Genomic DNA, 21,787 nt, shown 5'->3' on the forward strand with positions numbered 1-21,787 from the left:
CCCTTCAAAAAACGAAAGAAGGTCCCCTTTTCGTTGGAATGCCCTCTAACACCCTGAAACCTGCCGAATGTTCAGTAAACATCTTTGGTTACAATAGGATGCTAGAACTTGATCTTTCTGTACAGAAACAATGAAATTTAGCCATTTGAACAGATAAGCTGAATTTCTCATGTACGGGCAACTCTCTACGCTTGAGTACCACTTGCTTTGGAGCTGGGGAGCTGCCCAGGAGACTGGGAATTATTGGTTCTTCAGAAGGAAGACTGAAATTATTTCACCTGCCTGTAGGAAGCCAGGGCCAGATAACCTGTGAAGTCCCTACTGTGCAGCCAGGACTGTGCACAATTTTGAGGACTTCTCATCATAAGAGGTCAAAAGACCCAGCAGACTGCTCTTCCTGACCCACGGGGCTTTTCTATCTACCAAGTTGAAAGTCCTCTGAAGCTGAGCATCTGATTAATATACATATCATTATCAACAAATCATGAAGAGAAACAACTGCCCTGAGGACACTTTATAATTAATAGGAGGGAGAGGTCGCTCCAGCCCACCACGCTATATCCCTTCTCTAACTAGTAAACCACTGGCCAATTCCCCCACTCCTGACACTCATGGCATGTAGTTATTTACTGTTCACATATTAGTCTTATCCCCTCGAGTAGTGTACAAACTCTTTATGGTCAGGAACTATTCCTCATACATATGTTGAAGCTTTCCTTATTCCTAGCACAATGTTGGGCACATAGTAAAAACATAATATGCTTTTTAAACTGAACTAAAGTCCATTCTGAGATGGATGACCTCGATGAGAGGCTTGTAAAGCACCTGTGTTACACATGGGAGTCTTAATATGAAAAACTCACTGGGGCTTTGTGGTTCCTGGGCTCCCGGGCATAAGAAAGCTCGTAGATTTCATCTTCAGTGTAGTAGAGATCTAGGGATAACTGCAGATCAAAGGAGAACAGAGTTAATTGCTAGGATGCTGTTAGCCTTTCCCAGGGCTGATGTGTTTCTTTCTTGGTTCTTCCTCTCTAGTGGTTTACCCTTCTAGGCTGTAAGTCATTTGTTTTTAAAAATTCACAAAAACTTGGGGGTATAACATCTACTATTGTAGTAGGGTAAGCGTTAGTTCTTGTTAAAATATTTTTAAACTTTGCAGAAGTCTCAAGATGCTCACTTTTAAACTACGGTTTAATAGCTAAGCTTCTAGGCAGAGCTTAGGCCAAAGCCCCTATCTAGTCAGATATGGTCCACACCTCACGTGTTCTCTCCCAAAGCAGATGAATGATCTGAAAGGACAGTTTGCATGGCCTGATACCATTAAAATTGGATTCCAGCAACAGAACCCAGTTTAAATGATAACAGGTAATATCAAACAATATTGAGAGTTTCATATATCTTAGAACTATAAAATTTTAGAGAGAGGTCTTAGAAATAATCTTGTTCTTAATCTGGATTCTATGGATGGGCTTCAGGGGGTTCAGAACTCAAAAACATCCGTATTTTTGAGTATATATAGTTTATGTATATTTTGGGAGGGAAATGCTTACAGTTTTCCTCACAGAATTTGTGAACAAGGAAGTTAAGATTCAGTGCCTCTTTCCTCAGATGATGCTGTATAAGGCTGAAACTAGCCAAGGTCACCTGGACAATTAGCAAAAGGGCTGGGATTAGACACCAGCTGGATGCAAAGCCTGAGGCACTATCAAAATAATCCTGTGAGGTAGGAAGAGGCTACAGTGATTATTCCATTCTGCAAAAAAAGCAGATTAAAAATTGTCTAATTTTAGAACTAAAAGAGAAGGGAGAAGTCATCGCAGAGATGAATCCCTCTGATTTTACAGACAAGGAAACAGAGAGTTAGAGTTATGTGCCCACAGTCAGTCACACAGCTGGTGAACTGTGGAATCGCAGCTCTGGAAAGGAGTTCATCTGATCTCACCCCGCACCCAAAGTGCAAATCCTGGTCTTCCGCATCACTACAAGTGTTTGCCTGCCCTTGGCTTAAACGTCTCTGGGATCCAAGCCAGTGGTAGCAGCACCCAAATAATGATCCTGTTTTTTTTTTTTTTTTTTTTTTTTTTTAACTCAATGCCTTGTCCTTTTTCTAAATGAAAACCCACTGTCTCCAATCTCTTACCAAGCCTTGTATCCTGATTGGCTATCAGCTCCTCCCAGAGAGCTTAGGTCTGGCTTTTATAGGGGGAGGGGAACACTCCCAGAGGTCCAAAGGGCATGGTGCTAAAGAGCACAGCCCCGGAGTCCCACCACCCGGGTCTGAGCCCAGGATCTGCTGCTTAATAACGTGTGACTTCTGGCAAGTTACGTCTTTGTGCCTCAGAATCCCCATCCATAAAATGGAGGTAATGATAGTATCCACTTCATAGAGTTCTTGTGAGTTAACTGAGCTGATCTTTGATAAGGTAGCGCTCAGTGATTTGTCTCCCATGGAGCCTCACCGTCAGCAGGTGCACCAGGTCCTTGTTGGCCTCCAGGGGCGGGGCCACCTCTTGCAGCTGGACCAGTTCGTTGATATGATTGTAAAGGGCCAGCAGCTTGTGGACGTTCACCTTCCCCTCCTCCAGATAGTCGGGCATGGCTTCATACAGGGAGATGAGGTCCTTGAGGTGTACCCCCAGGATGGGGATCTTGAAGTGGGTGCACTCCCCGTAGGCACGCCGGTAGTTGTCATAGTTTCTGCAGGAGGACAGCAGCTCAGTCATCTCACCCAGAACCTACAAAGCAGAGGAAGAGACCCAGTCACAGGTACCATCCAGGCAGGCTGCGTTTTTGCAGCGGCCGCCTTTTACTCTCAGCTCCTACCATAATTTCACCCCGTCCCTGATTTGTCAGGCAGGGAGTGGCCCATCTAAAGGTGTAGATTCCAACTCCCCAGTTAAAACTCCAGCTCATGTCAAACATCGCAGAGTAGATTTACAAAACTCAAGGTGTGCTTTACTACATAACTGGAAAATTCTAGATGAGGTTTTATTTACCATTTTTATGCTAAAATTGTTCTTTTAAAAAATAAGCACATGATAAAAAAAATTTAAGAAGTACAAGAGTATACAGTGCATAGTAAGTGTCTCTCTGACCTCTACCCTAAGCCATTCAGTCCCCTTCCCTAGTGTCTTCCGAATGATTCCAAAGACACCGCACCCCATAATACGTCAAGTGTGCTGCCCACACAGCTGGAGGGAGGAAGCATGTGTTTCCAGTGTGGCGCTTCAGTCACCTATCGCGTGTTGTTATTCCTTATGCTGCGCTCTGTGGGCCTTGGCTCCGTGAGTCTCAAGATGGGCCTATGCCTAGGAAGCAGGTGACATTCCCCTCACGGACCGAAACCCTGGATAGGGAGGCTGAACAGACTAGACCAATTCCCAGCAACGGACCTGAGAGAGGACGAGGCGGAGGCCATGGGGGGCTCTGCGTTAGAGCCTGTGCTCTGCCACGGCCAGAGGGCACATGGCCGCTCCCAGCACAGCAAGGGCACAGCTAGGTCTGCTGCTCCTTCCAGTGCGCCTGCTTTAAGTCAGCACGCAGTTCACAGAACCCCACCCCCATGTGTGGTGACCAGCCTCCTCAGAAGCAAAGACAGGAAGGAGAGACAGTCTGCCAGTCACGTCACAACACAAAACAACCATTTTAAACACTGTGCCGGAAATTTCTGTAATAAAATCACGGCCTAAAGCAGTACCCTTTCTCCCCGATAAAGAGCCTGAGGTCTGGGAGTCAGCCCCTGGCAGCCATGTGGCTGCCAAGAGAGCCTCCTCACACACCTCTAGGAAACAGGGCAGGCGAGTGTGGAGTGTGGGAAACGCTCACAAGACAAAAGACTAGCAGCAAAGATGACAGAGGTATTTTTGTTCCCCTTGGAAGGTGACGTAAACTACTGCAGGACACTACCTTTAATTCTGGACTTAGGAATTCACTATGCAGACCACCCTGAAGGTCAAGCAGCTACAGACAGGAAGGACTGCTATGGGGGGCACCCCAAGCTGCAGAGCAGCAAGCTACATCTCGTCAATGAAATGACACAAAGGCACTTTGAATTCTGTGATTCTCTCCTCCTGAGACACAGGCAGTCTTTTCAGTTGTTCTGCCTGCTCCCAGCCAGCACTATCAGGGAATTATAAGGTGACCAGACCACTGGGAGGTGGGGGTGGAGCGGTGTCCCCAGACCCCAGCATTGTCAGAACAAGGATGATTAATAAGAGGCTTTCCGAAAGGAGGCTGAACACCTGGGAAAACGGATGTGGCAACGAGGCTCAGACACCTCTCCGTAAGAAGAGAGCTCGTGGGGGGACTGGGGTTTGAGTTTATTACCAAATGAGATGAAATACCCAGAGCAGTTGTTATCAAACCCATACCATAAGGAGCTGCATTTATATCTGTACTGTATCAGTGGTTTACGTGTGTGATAATAGCCGTAGGTATAAAGGATTAAAGTCCTTTCTATAAAATCTAATTAATAACGTAGGAAAGTGCATAGGACACTTAAGAAAAATGTTCCTCAATAAAATACCATCTATTAAAAAAATGGTACCTGAAAAGCTCATTTCCAACGATCTGGGAAAATTCAGCTCTCCATAATGTCACTCTCCAAGGGTTCCCGCTAGCTAGGTTTCTAACGTGTCACTAAATAACCTCATTTGACATGCAGACTGAACTATGGTCACTGAACCACTCTTCCTTGCTAGAGCAAGTGAGTTGTTCCTAAAGATGGTGACTCCGGATACTCAGTGGCATTACAAACACGGGAAAGACACACACATCGTTTCAAATCACCAGCGGGAATGGGTGCAGTAACACTGCGGCCAGACTGAGTCACAGTCACTCTCAGATCTGTGACATCCCCATTCCTGTCCTGTGGGTTTTCTTAGGGGTTGCTTCCTTGGTATTTTGCCTGGTTGAAAAGGGATGGTGTGGTTTGGAAATGCTCTCTGGGCTGCCCCTCAAGGAGGAAATGCTGACACTGGTCCTAGGCGTGCGGCTAAGGGGTCCAGGAGGAGACAGGAGCACTGACCTTATTGATTTCATGCGGGACATGTGAACTTGTCTCCTTGAGCCTGGAGATTGAGCTGTGACAGAGCCCTCCTATCACGGCCATCAACGTATTGAAATTCTGTAGTTGGTGGAGCTTCTGTGACACAGAAAACAGAGTCACTGTACATGTCAGTTACATGGGAGCTTAGATGCTGCCTCTCATATCTGTGTTATGAGTCTTCCTAATTCTGGCCAAAGGCTAGCCATCAGGTATTGCAATTTTCTGTCCATTTCTTTCCTAAGGCTTAATTCCAGACCAGGAGGTCCCAAATCTAGCAAAGCGTCATGTCTTCCTCCTTTAGTTTCAGCTGGTCTGTGGACCACCCTCTACAGCAGTGGCTTCTAACGCCCAAAGTACTTGTTTAACACAAAGATTTCTGGACCCAAGTGCAGATGTTCTGATTCCCCGGATCTGGGGTTCAGCTTAGGGATCTGTGCTTTTAACGTACCTTTAGTTAACATTGGAGCAGGTGGTCCATGTACCACACCTTAAGAAACACTGGTCTAGAACATCTAGAGCTGAAAAAATATATCGTTCAGCATAATCCTTTATATCCTTCACCTCAAAGTAACCAGACTTTTTATTTCTGAGGGCAACGCCAGTGCCTATAGAGGACAGTATCTGGGACGGAGATGCTAGAATCTCTGTGAAATTTCAAATATGTGTTCACAGTATCTGCTTTTCTCTTATCAGGTACCTAAACTCTGCCCCTCAAACACTAAACCCAGCCATTCAGCACAACATGGGTTCACAGACCTAAATCAGGCTGGTCCAGATCCACTAAAACCTGAAATTGCCCTTTCCTTTGCCATGTGGGCCACATTTGGTAAAACAATATAGGCTGGTAAGCATCTTCTGAAAAATGTTAAAGATCTAAACAGATCTAACCACATCCTGACCTTGAAGATGGCCTGTAGGGCCCTCTCCATACTGCCCTTGTGTGGGAATGTAGAAGAGTCACGGTATCTAGATCTGGGGACAGGTGAAGGTGCACAAACCCCACCAGGAGGTTCATGAGGAAAAAGCAGCTCTAATGGATAGACTAGGCTGGAGGAAGAGGGGATAATTTACCTCTTAGCCCAGGCCTAAATTCTTAATCCAGTCACTCACCTGAGCCACCTGGATGAACTTGATGAAGACTTCAGCTCGGAGCTGAGGGGTGGGGCGGCTGAGAACCATCAGTTGTACCCACTGGGAGATGCCGTTACACAGGGCAATGGACCGCTCCATGGTAGGGTTCTCCTTCACGCAGCTATTCACGAGGTAATTCTGATAATCGGAGAACTGGGGAAAAAGAAACTCATCAGGACTGCTGCTCCGGAATTCTGGGAGACCCGAGGGGCATATTACCTCTGCTGAGTTGATGGCTAGAATCTGCTAAGGGACAGAGGAGCTCTTGGTAGGAAGGACATCTTTCTTATTCTACCCACAGCATGGTCCCTCTACATCAAAAGTCATTAGGCCTAAATGGATGTGTACACATACAAGTTAACCCAAATATTATGTTGAGTAGATAGGGATAGTGTCCCTTCTAAATTCTAAAGAATACAGTAGACAAGAAAAATCTCAGTACTAGTTCTAGCTCTGTTGCTGAAGGTAAGGGAAATAAAAAAAGATCATCTCACAAAATCTATTGTGTCACACTTTTTCTCTCTCCTAGCTGTTTTCTTAACTTAAAAATGGGATAACATCTGTCCTATTTAGGACATGGAATTGTTACTAAGATCAAACATGATAACCTGTGAAAGCACTTTAACTTTTCAGAGTGCTACATAAGTGTGAGGTGGTGCTAACAGGATGTTATTAACCTCATGATCAAACAGACCTGTTTGGATTTCCCTCTATTCGCCAACTTGAGCAGGGACGAAGCGAGTGGTGTACGTGACACTGGTTAGCTATTGTTTGGGGACCACAGCTTCCCATTCACCTGGGCAGTGGCATTCACTATGGCTGACAATGAAACAAACAGCAGATGGGAAGCTGGAAATCTCCCAGAAGATCCCTGTGTAAGTCATGACTGTAGCTACTATGTCACTGTCACAAGCAATCCTTCAGCTCAAATAGTGTAACAGAGGGAGGAGAGTTTGCTCTGCTCCAGTGCTCCCATGGGAGTTTTTGGTGCTGTTCCCCAGCTATTTCCAGCTCTCCATTTCTCAGCTCTGCCCTTTGAGATCAGCTGTGACCACATGACACAGTTTAGCCAGGAGAACATCAGTGGAAAGTGACATGATGATTTTTTTTTTTTTTCAGAAACAAGGAAACTTTTAAATAATGATGTTTATATTAGTAGTAGGCACATTCCAGAAATAAAGAAAATTCCTCTCGCTGGGATTGTATTGGAACGAATGCTTTTCAGGGAACTCCTTTTAGGAAGTTGAGCACACTATCATTTCACACCCTAAAGATCTTTAGATATTTAGGAGTTGCTGACAGAGTGATGACTTTTGAGAAAGAAGAGCCAAGTGAATGATTGGCTATGTTGCCTTTCCAGGCTGCAGAGATCGTGGAGATACATGTTAAGATGAAGCCTCCCAGACCCAGGCTCTGAGCACCTGTGGTCAGCAGAGGCCCCTGGTCAGACGTGAAGCAGGAGTGAAAAATAAACTTTTGCTCTGTTAGGCCACTGAGATTGGGTGGGAAGGGTTGAGGGGGTTGTTATCAGTGTACATACCTTAGTCCTGCCTGACTAGTAATACACTGATGAGAAGATCTCATAACCTAAATAAAATGAATGCAAATTAACTAGCCCCATTTTTCTGTGCTGTGTTTGCTGATGGGTGGAAAAATATGAGTAGACCAAACCTACTCCTTAAGAGAGACATATACAGCACAAATCTTACTGGTTCTAAGAGAAAGTTCCCCTGATTCATTCCAGTGAATACATTTATATACTCCTCCCATTCTAAATGTAACATATTGAATCCACTTGTTTTTTAAAAGAATTATCTCAGTATAATTCTTCCCCCCGCCAAAGTATTATAATAATAAGCAGAAAATATCAAATGTCACTCAATTCATAGCAGAGATAAATTTCTCTCCCACCCTACGTGGGGAGAACTGTTTAGAACTGTGTAGGGAAAACAAAAAAAATCCCCCCCAAAGTCTTCTTCTACGAGGCAACTGTGACATTCAAAAGAAATGAAGGTTCAAGCTGATGTCTTTCTTCATTTGCAGCTAGAACCCTGCACCGACACTGGGGGAGCACTGGCGCAGAGGCCTTGTTCTGCACTGACTCTTCCCTTCTACCTCCACTGATCTGAGCCCTGGCAGGGAGCAGACATCCCACAGGCCTGACAGAGCAGTCCTACCAGTTGGGCTCCAGTACAGCTCAGATTTCCAGTGTGATAAATGGCTCTTTTCAGTGTCCTTCCCCCGTGACAGGAGAGGCACTGCCAAATGGAAACCCCCCAGGGGGAGCGTTCCAACTGGGGCCTGCGGTTCTGTCTGAGGGGAGCCAGTGGGGAGACTGGAGGTCCCCGTGCAGATGAATGCTTGGAGACGTATTTCCAAATTGGGCTGGAGGGGGCAGGGAGGTTCCTGGCTCATTGGCAAACTAGCTGGGTGAAAACAGGGAGGCTGTCGACATTATGGGAGGAAAGCTACAATACCCCTGTAACCTGGTTTGCAGCTCTCCTTCCAAACACAAGCAGCCTCAATAAATTGGTGCTGAGTGACCGAGAGAGGCTTGTGATCCTGGTCTCAGCTCTGACTCTAATAAACTGTGTGACCTGGTCCAAGCCACCCCTGGGCCTCTATCACCTCAGCAGGGAACAAGTGCATCTAAGAAATGCATCCAGCAACTAGGCAGTCTCTACTTTTAGAGCAAAGCTGAAAATTGTATCTTTCCATAGCAGTGGGGGCTGAGTGGAGTCATTTCTCAGGAAATCATATGGGCCAGTGAGGCTCTGTTGGCAGGTTCTCCTGTATGGAGCCGGTGTTCGTTGGTATCACATATGGAGTTTCAGTGAGCAAGGTTTGGGTCAGCACAGTTTCTCTCTAGAATCAGGGGTGACTGCTGGGCCATGTCAGCACCACCTCAAGGGCTTAGGTAAATTCTGGGCTAGACCAGTAGCATCGGATTTATTTTGAGATTTCCCTCAGCCATCCAAAGCCTATTCTAGAATGAACTCAAGTCCTCTTACAGGACTTAGCCTCATTTTTTTGGAGGAAAATTAAAAAAATAAACATTCTGGAAGCCTAATAATTATCAGGAGTAAAATGTGTGTGTGTGTGTATGCGCGTGCAAGCTGCGTGTACACGCACGTGTGCAGGGTACCATGTGCGCCCATAGTACTGCCACTTGAGCGAGTGGTGGGCTTGGAGGATGGGAGCATGGAGCGGAGCAGGAGCAACAAATAAGGCAGCGTGTCCTGATTGTCCCAACTACACGGAGTCTGATGGGAAAGGCTTGCCAGCGCCGAGGGGGCCCCTAGGGTTAGGAGGCGGATGGCCTGTTGAATTCCTCTGCTTATTTTCAGAGATATCCCAGGGAAGCTTTTCTCCGGCCCCTCGGGTACATACAGATATCCTCCGGAAGGACTTGAACTCCAGGTAGGTAAGGTGCTCGGAGAGCTCTTCTGGTTCCAGATGGTCAAAGAGCAGGGAGACTTTCCGTTTCTTGCTGGTGTTTGATTTTATCCTTTGAGTCAGTTTCCTGGACCAGTCACGGGCATTGCTTTTGCGGGTAAAAATGAAAGGGAGAAGACAGGGCAAAAGAATAAATCAAAATTGCTTTTTAATGCAAATAAATCCATTAACGCTTCCCACAAGACTATGCAAAGCACCATGACCTAACTTTCCTTGGTCAAAACACTGCATTAACAGTTTCCCGACATCCATCAGTTTTTCCTATGGTGGCGACTAGGAAGCTTTGATGGTTTTCCTTGAGCCTTCTAAACGTGCCATGGGAACTGGGTAAAATGCATTTGTCTTAAGTCTGTGGGAAGGACAGAGTCTCGGGCACTGTTCACAGTGTTCTGGCTCCTCTGTGTAACCCTGGCAGGTCTGCTCTCTCCATGCCTTCTGTGTTCCCTCATCTCATGAGGGTGATGGGGACTCTATGTGGCTGGAAATCTCAAGGTAGTGGGGCAGTTTTCATGCCAGAAGAGCACAGAGAACCACAGAGAGGAGATGCCATGCTGGGGAATCGTGTAGGAACAGGTGGTCACTCTGGGCAGACTTGTGGCATTTTCCTCAAATGTCCCCAGCCACTGAAATGACCAAGGAAGCCTAGCTAACCCTAGAGTTAGCCCCCCCACAACATTTTCTTGTAATCAATCCATGTGTTTCTTATTCATTTTCAATTTCCTACACGAAGGAAGCAAAGAGGTAGCAGGTTGCAGATCTGTATTTCCCAAACCTGTATTCCTGAGAACCTTGTCTCTTGACAAAAGGGTTCTGTGGTCAAATGAGTTTGGGAAATGCTACAAATTCTGCAGTCCGCTTAGCCAAAGAGCATATTACAGACTCTGAGACGCATTGCAAAAAGGAAGTTCAACTCTCTATTTCTCAAGTATATCTGGTCGGGCAATATCCCACTGACTAATTCCTAAAGAACATACCGTGGAAAATATTGGTAGAGGAAAGTCAGCTAGGGGTATATTGGGATGAGGAAATCAGGGTTTGAGAACTGCCCTGGGCCCTCCCGTGTGCTGCATTTAAAAGATGAAGACGGGCTTCCCTGGTGGCGCAGTGGTTGGGAATCCGCCTGCCAATGCAGGGGACACGGGTTCGTGCCCCGGTCCGGGAGGATCCCACATGCCGCGGAGCGGCTGGGCCCGTGAGCCATGGCCGCTGAGCCTGCGCGTCCGGAGCCTGTGCTTCGCAACGGGAGAGGCCACAACAGTGAGAGGCCCGCATATCACAAAAAAAAAATAAATAAATAAATAAAAGATGAAGACATTGTTACTGCAAAACCTTCTTTTATCTCGCAAGTTATTATAATTCTAAGCAAAGAAGTACAGAGAGTCCAACCTGCTATGCAGATTTAACTGGGACTCTGACATGTGATTTGGAAATCATTTGCACACGGCCATGGCACAGGGCACTGAGGGTTCTCACAGTCCGGATTCTGCTCTGCCATTAACTCAGCTAGCTGTGTGACCCCAGACAAGCAAGCCTTGCTGAGACTGTTTCCCAGGACGCTGGATAAAATCATCTTGAAAATATGTTTCAGTCCTAGAATTCTGTGTCCTAGGGATCTGTATTATTCTAAAACAAAGGGGCCACATTGTGAAAACCTTAACATATGATGAGTGTACTCTGCTCTCCCCAGATTAGGACAGGCATTCATTTTTCCAGAGTGGGACCATCTCATAAATAAGAAATCCAAGGAATAATATTCAGTATTCCTGAGATCCTTTCCATCTCTGCATAGGTCTAAGTGTCTCTTGCAGAACTTCTGGCCTACTGAATATGTTATAAACCCTCTGCTCGATCCGTTTTCCAGCAGTCCCCTCCCCATTTATAAGTGCAGGGGCCCTCCAGGCATTAGCTGCTGAAGAGGCACCAATTTAGTCACCACACTTTCAGTTTCTTGGGATTTATATAAATTTTAGTCAATATCTGGCTACCTGATTTCTTTTTCACTGAGACTTCTTTTTTCCTACTCTTGGATATTAGTCATGTACAGCGTTATCACCAGGGGGCTTCTCTGCTTTCCTGCTACATGTCAAGCTTTTCTCTTTCATGAGGCCATCTGAACCTGCCCGAGGGCTTCTTGGGGTGGGTAGAGCAGACGTCACAGCGGGACGCAGAGCCTTGCTGAGCAGCCTGGGCTGTATTACAGGAGGGAGGTGGTTTCCAAAGAGGCGTCAAAACCACGACACTCACATTTGAGTTGTGTCAATCAGGCAGCAGTGCAGCTCCTCGCCATTAGCTTTCACCAGTTCCTGAAACTCTTCCATAGTGCTTGCCAAGCTGGCATCCATTTTAAACATGATCCAGAATTCTGTTATCCAATACCTACATGGTGGGATTTAAAAAACACAAGCCAAAACTGAAGCCAAGGACTCACATTGTGGTGGGTTCTTCCTGCAAAAAGGATTCAGAAAAAGACAGGGGCTGGTTTGTTCTATATTTCTGGGAATATAGAATCTATATTCTCTATACAGGATATAAGGAGCTGGAGTGGGGGTGGGGGAAAGAGAAAACCACCCACTGACGATACTCCGCGCCTCACATATTAAATGCTATGCTATGATAAGGTGAATCATAATGAAAGAAGCCACTGCAAAGATTTAGGCACAACCATGTGTATCAGAGAGAATGATAAATAAGACAATGGCAGACAAACCAAACATCCAAAGATTGGACAATGTATCTGTAAATTACACTTTATTATATCTCAGGATATTATATGGCCATTAAAAATAATGTTTACAAAAAGTTTTTTTTTTTTTTTTTTTTTTGCGGTATGCGGGCCTCTCACTGCTGTGGCCTCTCCCGTTGCGGAGCACAGGCTCCGGACGTGCAGGCCTAGCGGCCATGGCTCACGGGCTTAGTTGCTCCGCGGCATGTGGGATCTTCCCGGACCGGGGCACGAACCCGTGACCCCTGCATCGGCAGGCGGATTCTCAACCACTGCGCCACCAGGGAAGCCCTACAAAAAGTTTTTAATGACTAGAGAAGATTCCTATGATTTAAAGTTAAGTGAAAACTATAGGATACAAAACTTTGTATGTATTTTGATCTCTACTATGTTAAAAAACCTATTTGGAAAGAGACAAGGGAAATAGACCAAAATAGGTAGTTGGATATAAATGATTATTACTATAGTTATATTCTTCTCTATATTTTCAAAGTGCTCTAATATGAGCTACATTACTTTTATACTTAGGAATAAAAACAAAAATAATCTTTCCCTTATGTCACTTGATACTTGATGTCACTTGATGCTGTAAGGTTGACAAAAACATTGGTATAAAATATTAAGCTTTGGGCTTCCGTGGTGGCGCAGTGGTTGGGAGTCCGCCTGCCGATGTGGGGGACGTGGGTTCGTGCCCCGGTCTGGTGGGATCCCGTATGCCGCGGAGCAGCTGGGCCTGTGAGCCATGGCTGCTGAGCCTGAGCGTCCGGAGCCTGTGCTCCGCAACAGGAGAGGCCACAACAGTGAGAGGCCCACGTACCACAAAAAAAAAAAAAAAAAAAAAAAAATTAAGCTCAGGCACATCAGAAAAAACTGACTATGCTCTTTGAGGAATTTCCAGTACTAACAATTGCCCTTTCTGGTCTGCCCAGAGTTGTTGTACAGATGGTCAGGAAGGGAAAGGCAGGGAGGACAAGGACAGAGCTAGAGTCTCTGGCTCTTTCATTTCACCCCACTCCACAAAGTCCCAAATGCATGCAGAAATGTTACCTTACAAAATAGCAGATCTTCAGGCAAAGCCCTGGTGAATTCTTTGCCAAGGCATCCTTATAGGTATGGCTGTGGTTAAGGGAAATGGAAGCCTCTGTTATAGAAACCAAACAACTTTTCATTTTTGGAAGTACTGCTATAACTACCCTCCTCCAGCCCCGCAAATAGTTTCTTTTAATGTTTTTTCTCTCCCTGGCCATAGGATAAAACCAACTCAATGTGTGCAGCTGTATGCTTATGAAGGGCCAAGGCGGTGACTTTAGCCCATGCTGAAGTCGCTTATGGAAGAAGGCCACAGCATCTCCTCTGCAGAGAAGTAGGAAGTCAACAGCACAGCAATGCCCCTGCACAGGTGACCTGTAAGAAGTAAAGAAGGGGCAAGTGACCTCTGCCCATGCCCAAGACTAGGAGTCTGCTGGAGACAAGCTAAAAAGAAGAGATTGTTCTTATCTTTTCAGCAACTGATAAAAAAATCGGTGCATTGAATTAGAAGAAAGGGAAGGAATAAATATTCAGATATATTGTAATGATAAGGCAATAATAGGAAAATGATAATATATGCCTAGAAAATGTCAGTAGATTGATCTTACAGGTTGTAATAGCAAGTCATTAAAAGCCATGTGAATGATCTTACAGGTTGTAATAGCAAGTCATTAAAAGCCATGTGAATGATCCAAATACAACGGGAGAGCACATTAAGGATCAATATCATGCAGAATATTCCACGAGAATGATGCCATTCTAAGAACAAGAAAGAACAGCAAAGTTCCATCAAGCTCACACATCTCTAGAGATATATGGAAAGAATAAGTGTTTACTGTAAAGGTCATAGAAATGCAAAATCCAATCCAGTGATGAACCTGGGTGGTCCTACCCTCTTCCATCAACATACTGAGGAATCAGGCTATGTGGGCTGTGTGCCCCGCAAGACATTGCCCTCTTTCTCCTCTAAAAACCATGTCAAATTAACCACAATCCAGGGCTCCATGAATTTCAGCAGGGCCCCTGAGAGGAATCCACTGAGCAGCCAGCAGATGTCTCAATTAACTGGGGCTGTGCAGTCTTCTTTCAGTGGCTATGCATATTTTAACCCTTGGAAAACTCAGACCTAAATATAGCAAAGTAAAAAACAGTCCAAATCATATTACTGATATTTTTATTAGGAAGGGATCTATGCCTTTTGAAATCTTATATACCTGTAATGTTTAAGAGCATATTAGAATGAGAGTCTTGCAACTTCAATCTGGAATATACAATTAAGGGATTTACACTTGTGATTTTAAATTCAAATCTTATTAAGTTTATGCATAGCTTTGGAACATCTAAGGTAATGTTAGCTTTACTGTTTATAATTTTAATTTACTGAAGTTATAAAAACTAGTTAGAATTCAGAAAAGCCTCTGAAGTATTTTAAAAATCTAAAATATAAGATTTAAAATTACAAGTACATACCTATCAATAATTACTTTAAATGTAAATGGACTAAATGCTTCAATCACAAGACATGGAGTGGCTGAATGGATACAAAACCAAGATCCATATGTATGCTGCCTACAAGAGATGCACTTCAGATCTAAATAGTTAGACTCTTCAAGAAAAAAAAAATGGGAGAGGGCCCAAATCAATAAAATCAGAAATAAAAAAGAAGTTACAATCAATACTACAGAAATACAAAAGAACGTAAGAGATTACTACAGTTACATGCCAATAAAATGGACAACCTAGAAGAAAGGTACAAATTCCTAGACATGTACAATCTTCCAAGATTGAGCCAGGAAGAAATAGAAAATATGAGTAGACCAATTACCAATAATGAAATTGAATCAGTAATTAAAAAAACAAAAAAAAACTTACAGCAAACAAAAGTCCAGGACTAGATGGCTTCACAGGTGAATTCTACCAAACATTCAGAAAAGAGTAGGGCTTCCCTGGTGGCGCAGTGGTTGAGAATCCGCCTGCCGATGCAGGGGATACGGGTTCGTGCCCCGGTCCGGGAAGATCCCACATGCCGCGGAGCGGCTGGGCCCGTGAGCCATGGCCTCTGAGCCTGCGCGTCCGGAGCCTGTGCTCCGCAACGGGAGAGGCCACAACAGTGAGAGGCCCGCGTACCGCAAAAAAAAAAAAAAAAAAAGAAAAGAGTAAACACCTATCAAACTATTCTAAAAAACTGCAGAAGAAGGAATACTTCCTAACTCATTCTATGAGGCCAACATCACCCTGATACTAAAACCAGTCAAAGATATCACAAAAAAAGAAAATTACAGGCTAATATCAGTGATAAAAATATGATGAACATAGATTCAAAAATTCTCAACAAAATATTAGCAAACCAAATACAACAATATATTAAAAGAATTATACACCATGATCAAGTGGAATTTATCCAATGAATGCAAGGATAGTTCAATATCCACAAATCAGTCAGTGGGATATACCTCATTGACAAATTGAAGAATAAAATATATAAATAAAGAATAAAAATCATATGATCATCTCAATAGATACAGAAAAAGGATTTGAGAAAATTCAACAATTTATGATTAAAAAAACTTTCCATGAAGACGTATAGAGGGAACATACCTCAACATAGCAAAGGCCACATATTATAAGCCCACAGCTAACATCATACTCAATGGTGAAAACCGAAAGGATTTCTTCTTGATCAGGAGCAAGACAAGGATGCCCACTCTCACCAATTTTATTCCTAGCCAGAGCAATCAGACAAGAAAAAGAAATGAATCAAAATTGGAAAGGAAGAAGTAAAACTGTTACTGTTTGAAGATGACATGATACTATACATAGAAAATCCTAAATATACCACCAAAATAGTACCAGAGTTCATCAAAATTCAGTAAAGTTGCAGGGCACAAAATTAATATATAAAAATATGTTGCATTTCTATATACTAACAAGGAACTATCAGAAAGAGAAATTAAGAAAACAATTCCATTTAAATCACATTGAAAAGGATAGAATATCCAGGAATAAATCCAACTATGTAAGTAAAAGACCCACAGTCAGAAAACTTTAAGAAACTGATGAAAAAAATTGAAGATGACAGAACAGATGGAAAGATATACCATATTCATGGATTAGAAGAATATTGTTAAAATGACCATACTACCCAAGGCAACCTACAGATTCAATGCAATCCTATCAAAATACCAATGGCATTTTTCACAGAACTAAAACAAATAATTCTAAAATTCTATGGAAAGAAAAGTCCCCAAATAGCAAAACAATCTGAAGAAAGAAGAACAGAGCTGGAGGTATCACACTCCTGAAATTCAGACTACACTACAAAGCTACAGTCATCAAAACTGTATGGTACTGGCACAAAAACAAACAAGTAGATCAATGGAACAGAATAAAGAGCCCAGAAATTAACCACACACTTATGGTTAATTAATCTAAAACAAAGGAGGCAAGAATATACAATGGAGAAAAGACAGTCTCTTAAATAAGTGGTTTTGTGGAAACTGGACAGTTACATGCAAAATAATCAAACTGGACTATGCTGGACACTATGCACAAAAATGAATTCAAAACTGATTACGAGCTTAAATGTAAGACCTGAAACCATAAAACTTATAGAAGAAAACATAGGTATATGATCTTTGACATCAGTCTTCATAACATTGTTTTTGGATATGTCTCCTCAGGCAAGGGAAACAAAAGCAAAAATAAACAAATGGGACTAGGGCTTCCCTGATGGCACAGTGGTTAAGAATTCGCCTGCCAGTGCAGGGGACACAGGTTTGAACCCTGGACTGGGAAGATCCCACATGCTGCAGAGCAACTAAGGCTGTGCGCCACAACTACTGAGCCTGCACTCTAGAGCCCACGAGCCACAACTACTGAGCCCGCATGCCACAACTACTGAAGTCTGCGCACCTAGAGCCCATGCTCTGCAACAAGAGAAGCCACCATAACGAGAATCTCGCTCGCTGCAACTAGAGAAAGCCTGTGTGCAGCAACGAAGACCCAATTCAGCCAAAAATAAATAAATAAATTTATTTTTTTAAAAAAACAAATGGGACTATATCAAACTAAAGCTTTTGCACAGTGAAGGAAAAGAAACCACCAACAAAATGAAAACACCACCTACTAAATGGTGAAGATATTTGCAAATGATATATCCAATAAAGGGTTAATATCCAAAACATACAAAGAACTCATACAACTCAACATCAAAAAACCAACCTGATTAAAAAACTGGCAGAGGATCCGCATATCCATTTTCCCCAAGGAAGACAAATGGCCAAAAGCCACATGAACAGATGCTCAATATTACTAATCATCAGGAAAATGCAAATCAAAAACACAACGAGGTATCACCTCACACTTGTTAGAATGGCTGTTATCAAAAAGACAACAGATGACAAGTGTTGGTGACGATGTGGAGAAAACAGAACCCTTGCACACTGTTGCTGGGAACATAAATTGGTGCAGCCACTATGGAAAACAGTATGGAGGTTCCTCAAAAAATTAAAAATAGAACTACCATATGGTCCAGAATTTCCACTCCTGCGTATTTATCTGAAGAAAACAAAAACACTAATTAGAAGAGATATATGCAGCCATGTGTTCAATGCAGCATTATTCACAATAGCTAAGATATGGAAGCAACCTAAGTGTCCATCAAGAGATGAAAGGATAAAGAAGATGTGGTACGTACACACACACACATACACTGGAATATTAGCCATAAAAAAGAATGAAATCTTGCCATTTGAGACAACATGGATAGACCCAGAGGGTACATGCTAAGTGAAATAAGTCAGACAGAGAAAGACAAATACTGTATGATTTTATTTATATGTGGAATCTAAAAAAACAAATGCACAAACATAACAAAACAGAGTTATAGGTACAGAGAACAAACAGGTGTTTGCCAGAGGGGAGGGAAGTAGGGGGAAGAAAGAAATAAGTGAGGAAGATTAAGAGGTACAAACTTACATTTGCAAAATGAGACATGGGTAAGAAATGCACCATATGGGGAATACAGTTAATAACTATGTAATATCTTTGTAGGGTGACATATCTGTAACTAGACTTATTGTGGTGACCAGTTTGACATGTATAGACATATCAAATCACTGTTATGTAACAGAAACTAACATAGTGTTGTAGGTCAATTATACTTCAAAAACGGACAAAGAAACAACAAACATAGAAAAACAGATCAGATTTGTGGTTACCAGAGGCAGGGATGGGAAAAGGGGGATTGTATGAAGGCAGTCAAAGATACAAACTTATAAGATCAGTAAGTACTAGGGATGTAATGTACAACATGATAAAAATATAATTAACACTGCTCAACATTATACATGAAAGTTGCTAAGAGGGAAAATTCTAAGTTCTCATTACAAGAAAAGAAATTTAAATTTCTTTAATTTTGTATTTATATGAGATGATAGATGTTCATAATTGTAGTTTAAAACCATTATTCCAACTAACCAAGCATTTTTCAAGGTTCCTTAAAAGTGCTTGGTGGGACATTCTAGACTTATAGGAAGAACAGTAAGATTTGCAAGCTAAACTTGAACCCCTAAAGAAAAACTATGGCTGTGAAATTTGTACATTTCATAAAATGACTTTAACTTAAAAAACCTAAATTTTGATAGATTTACTGTTATAAAATCTGTCCCTGAGAGCACCAAAATCAAACAGAAACACAAAACCTCACACACACACACACACACACACACACACACACACACACACACACACACACACACACACACAACAAGAACAAAGGTAATCAATCCAAAAAATAAGCCCAGGCAACTGGCAAATTTCATGAAGTGAATGGTTCCAATGCCTGCCTTTCTTTGGATATAAAAGGGAGGAGTGAGAATGACATGACTTTACATTTCTTTATACCACATGGGTAAGAAAATGCATCCCTTCGGTGCAAAGAGATTCAAGCATAAGGCACATTCTAGATAAATACGTCTTAGAGTCTATATTTTTAATATTTGATCTAGTAGTTGAAATTTTTAACTTCTTCCTTATTAATGAGGAAGGCACAAAAGAAACCCCCCACTTTTCTTTTAAAACAACTGGGTGGACATAAGAATCCACATGGTGCCTTTTATCGTGGAGTTTATCTTCCTTCTCTTTGCTCCTCATCCTTCTCTTCACACATCCGTTCCCCAGTGCACAGCGCCAGATGCCATGTGTGGGGCAGGATCTGTGAACCCACTGAGTCTCCATATGACGGCTGAGCCTGTGGGCACGCAGATGCCATCCAGGAGGGCAGAGCCTCCCAAGGTCGCAGAGCCCTTGTGCCACCGCGGAGGCAGCCTCAAGCGAGGCAGGCACCGCTTTCTCACCCGAGGAGATGAAGCAAACAGCAGCACACGCAGGCCAGCAATCGGGGGCTCAGCCATCTGCTGGCCTGGGGTAATCGTCATTGTTTGCTGGAAGCTTCAGGCTCCACAGCTTCATAGGCAGTGCTGTGGCCATGAAGTACCAGGACAGTTCTGGATGTACTTCTCAGGCATCTGAACTATTCAAAGCACGTTAAAAATTGTTAAATTTTTTTCTCTCTCTCTTTTAACAATGGAAAAACAGGAAACAAAAGGAAGCCATCCGAGCTTCTTTAACTAACAGGTAAAAGGAGCCACTCCAGCCTGGGACGTTGAGACATTCACCGTGGAGGGGAAAGGGTTTCTGAGACAGCTGAGGATGGAGCAGGAGGGGCACGCTGGGCCAGCCTGTGGAGGGCCATCTCCTGGCAACCGAGGATCTGCCGTTACCCTCTATTTGCAGAGGCTCTGGAGCCTGGCCTGCCTGATTCGCTTCTCAGGAAAGTAACTGCAGAGGTGGATAAACGAGGGAGAGGGTGGCTGTGCAGATGAGAAGCCCAGGATGGGACAGAGGCTGGGGAGAGAGAGACCGTGAGGGCCCACATGAAGGCAGAGGCATGGGAATGGAGAGAAGAGAAAAGAGTCACTTCTGATGCAGGAACCCTGAGATTGGGTGACGGACTCTGTAGGAGGTGAAAGGCACGGAGGATTGTGAGTGCTTTGATGTTGCCGCTTTAAGACCATCGGATGGGCAGCAATACCATGAACGGAAACTGAAAATACAGGTGTCAAAGCAGAACTCATAGTAGTAGTCGTTGAGGTGGTGAGTTAATGAGTTAAGTTTTAAGCATATTAAGATTGCAGTGTCTGCAGGACAAAGTGGTCCAAACGTTTAACAAAAAAATGGTTTGGGTTAGAGAAACATGGACTTGAAAGTCCTCAGAGGAATGGTGGTGGAAATCCTGGGGGAAATCACCCAGGGGAAGAGCAGTGAGAAGAAACCAGGATGTCATCCCCATCTCGAGGAGGTACGCAAAGAAGAGGCTGGATGGAGAGGTGGAGGGGGGCAGCCCAGGAGGAGGGCGCGCCGGGAAGGTGCAGTTCCCGGGGCCCTGGAGGGAGTCTGGAGAGGCAGGGGGTGTCAACAAGGCCTCTACACTGGAGATGGTGGTAAACAAGGGTGGAAACAAAAGCCCCCAGGCTTGGTAGCTAGGAGGTCACTGGTGACATCAGAGGAAAGTCTGAGTACAGGGGTGGAGGTCACAGTCGGGTTAAGGACTGAGTGGGAGTTGAGAGATGGGAGATAGTGAGTACGGACTATTTTAAGAAGTCTGTGCATCACATTTCTAACCCTATCAATGGAATGAAGGGGAGGCAGGGTTGAGAGTTTCTTTTTAGGTTGGGGAGACTTGAATGTGTTTTAGGCTGAGGGGCAGGTGCCCCTGAAGAGGCAGGGTTTAAAAGGACAGGAGAGAGGGGAGGTAACCGATAGAGAAAGATTCTGGTAAGAGTGGGAGGGAGGACGGGGAGGAAGAGGGCTCTGGTTCCACCGTGGGGGCAGGTACCTGGCAGGGCACCAAGACGGGCACCCGAGGTACAGCTCAGTCCTTAGAGCGACAAAGTTTTTTCAGCGAGGAGTATTTAATCACTGACATTGTTTAGAATTGCTGGTACGTGGAGTTAATAAAAAGTAGACCAAGTCTGAGTCCGTTTTATTATGGTTTTAAAATTCTCTGCAGACCAGACATCCAATTATTACCTGCACCTCTCATCACGTGGACCCCTCCCAAGGTTGCACCCTTGGAGTGCCACTGATTACCTCTCATCTCAGAGGAGGTGTTAAGGTTTATGAGTAGCTTTAGAGAAGAGATTCAGTCTTTATGGCTTCTGTGTTTTTGTTCTGTGTGCCATGAGATGAAAAGGGATGGCTGAGGAGAGTGGTAAAGGATTAGAACAGCTACAAAGCATGACTCAGTGCCAGGGACTTGGGCTTCAAGGTGCTAAACAGTCTCAGCCCACCTACAGCCCACAGTGTCATCAGGGAGAGGGAGAAGGCAGACGTTTTCTCCA

At 43.8% G+C, this 21,787-nt stretch overlaps 1 protein-coding gene across 5 annotated transcripts in view; it reads right to left on the reverse strand.

Annotated features, from left to right (window-relative positions):
• RASGRP1 (RAS guanyl releasing protein 1) overlaps nucleotides 1–21,787 on the reverse strand; it is a 79,963-nt gene that overhangs the window by 17,509 nt on the left and 40,667 nt on the right. The window contains exons 4-12 of one of the 5 annotated variants that reach the window (XM_067028943.1): nucleotides 17,908–17,942; nucleotides 15,984–16,107; nucleotides 13,404–13,472; nucleotides 11,879–12,010; nucleotides 9,569–9,722; nucleotides 6,158–6,331; nucleotides 5,027–5,143; nucleotides 2,460–2,735; nucleotides 864–944 (exon numbers count right to left, since the gene is read on the reverse strand). In XM_067028943.1, the coding sequence (XP_066885044.1) occupies nucleotides 864–944; nucleotides 2,460–2,735; nucleotides 5,027–5,143; nucleotides 6,158–6,331; nucleotides 9,569–9,722; nucleotides 11,879–12,010; nucleotides 13,404–13,472; nucleotides 15,984–15,991 (1,011 nt within the window). In that variant the 5' untranslated portion in view covers nucleotides 15,992–16,107; nucleotides 17,908–17,942. Of the gene's footprint in view, nucleotides 1–863; nucleotides 945–2,459; nucleotides 2,736–5,026; nucleotides 5,144–6,157; nucleotides 6,332–9,568; nucleotides 9,723–11,878; nucleotides 12,011–13,403; nucleotides 13,473–15,983; nucleotides 16,108–17,606; nucleotides 17,720–17,907; nucleotides 17,943–21,787 lie in introns of those variants that run through there. The other 4 variants (XM_067028942.1, XM_059056964.2, XM_059056963.2 and 1 more) reach the window with 4 other exon arrangements.

This window comes from Kogia breviceps, chromosome 3 (genome assembly GCF_026419965.1).
Source record: "Kogia breviceps isolate mKogBre1 chromosome 3, mKogBre1 haplotype 1, whole genome shotgun sequence".
Taxonomy (NCBI): Eukaryota; Metazoa; Chordata; class Mammalia; order Artiodactyla; family Physeteridae; genus Kogia; species Kogia breviceps.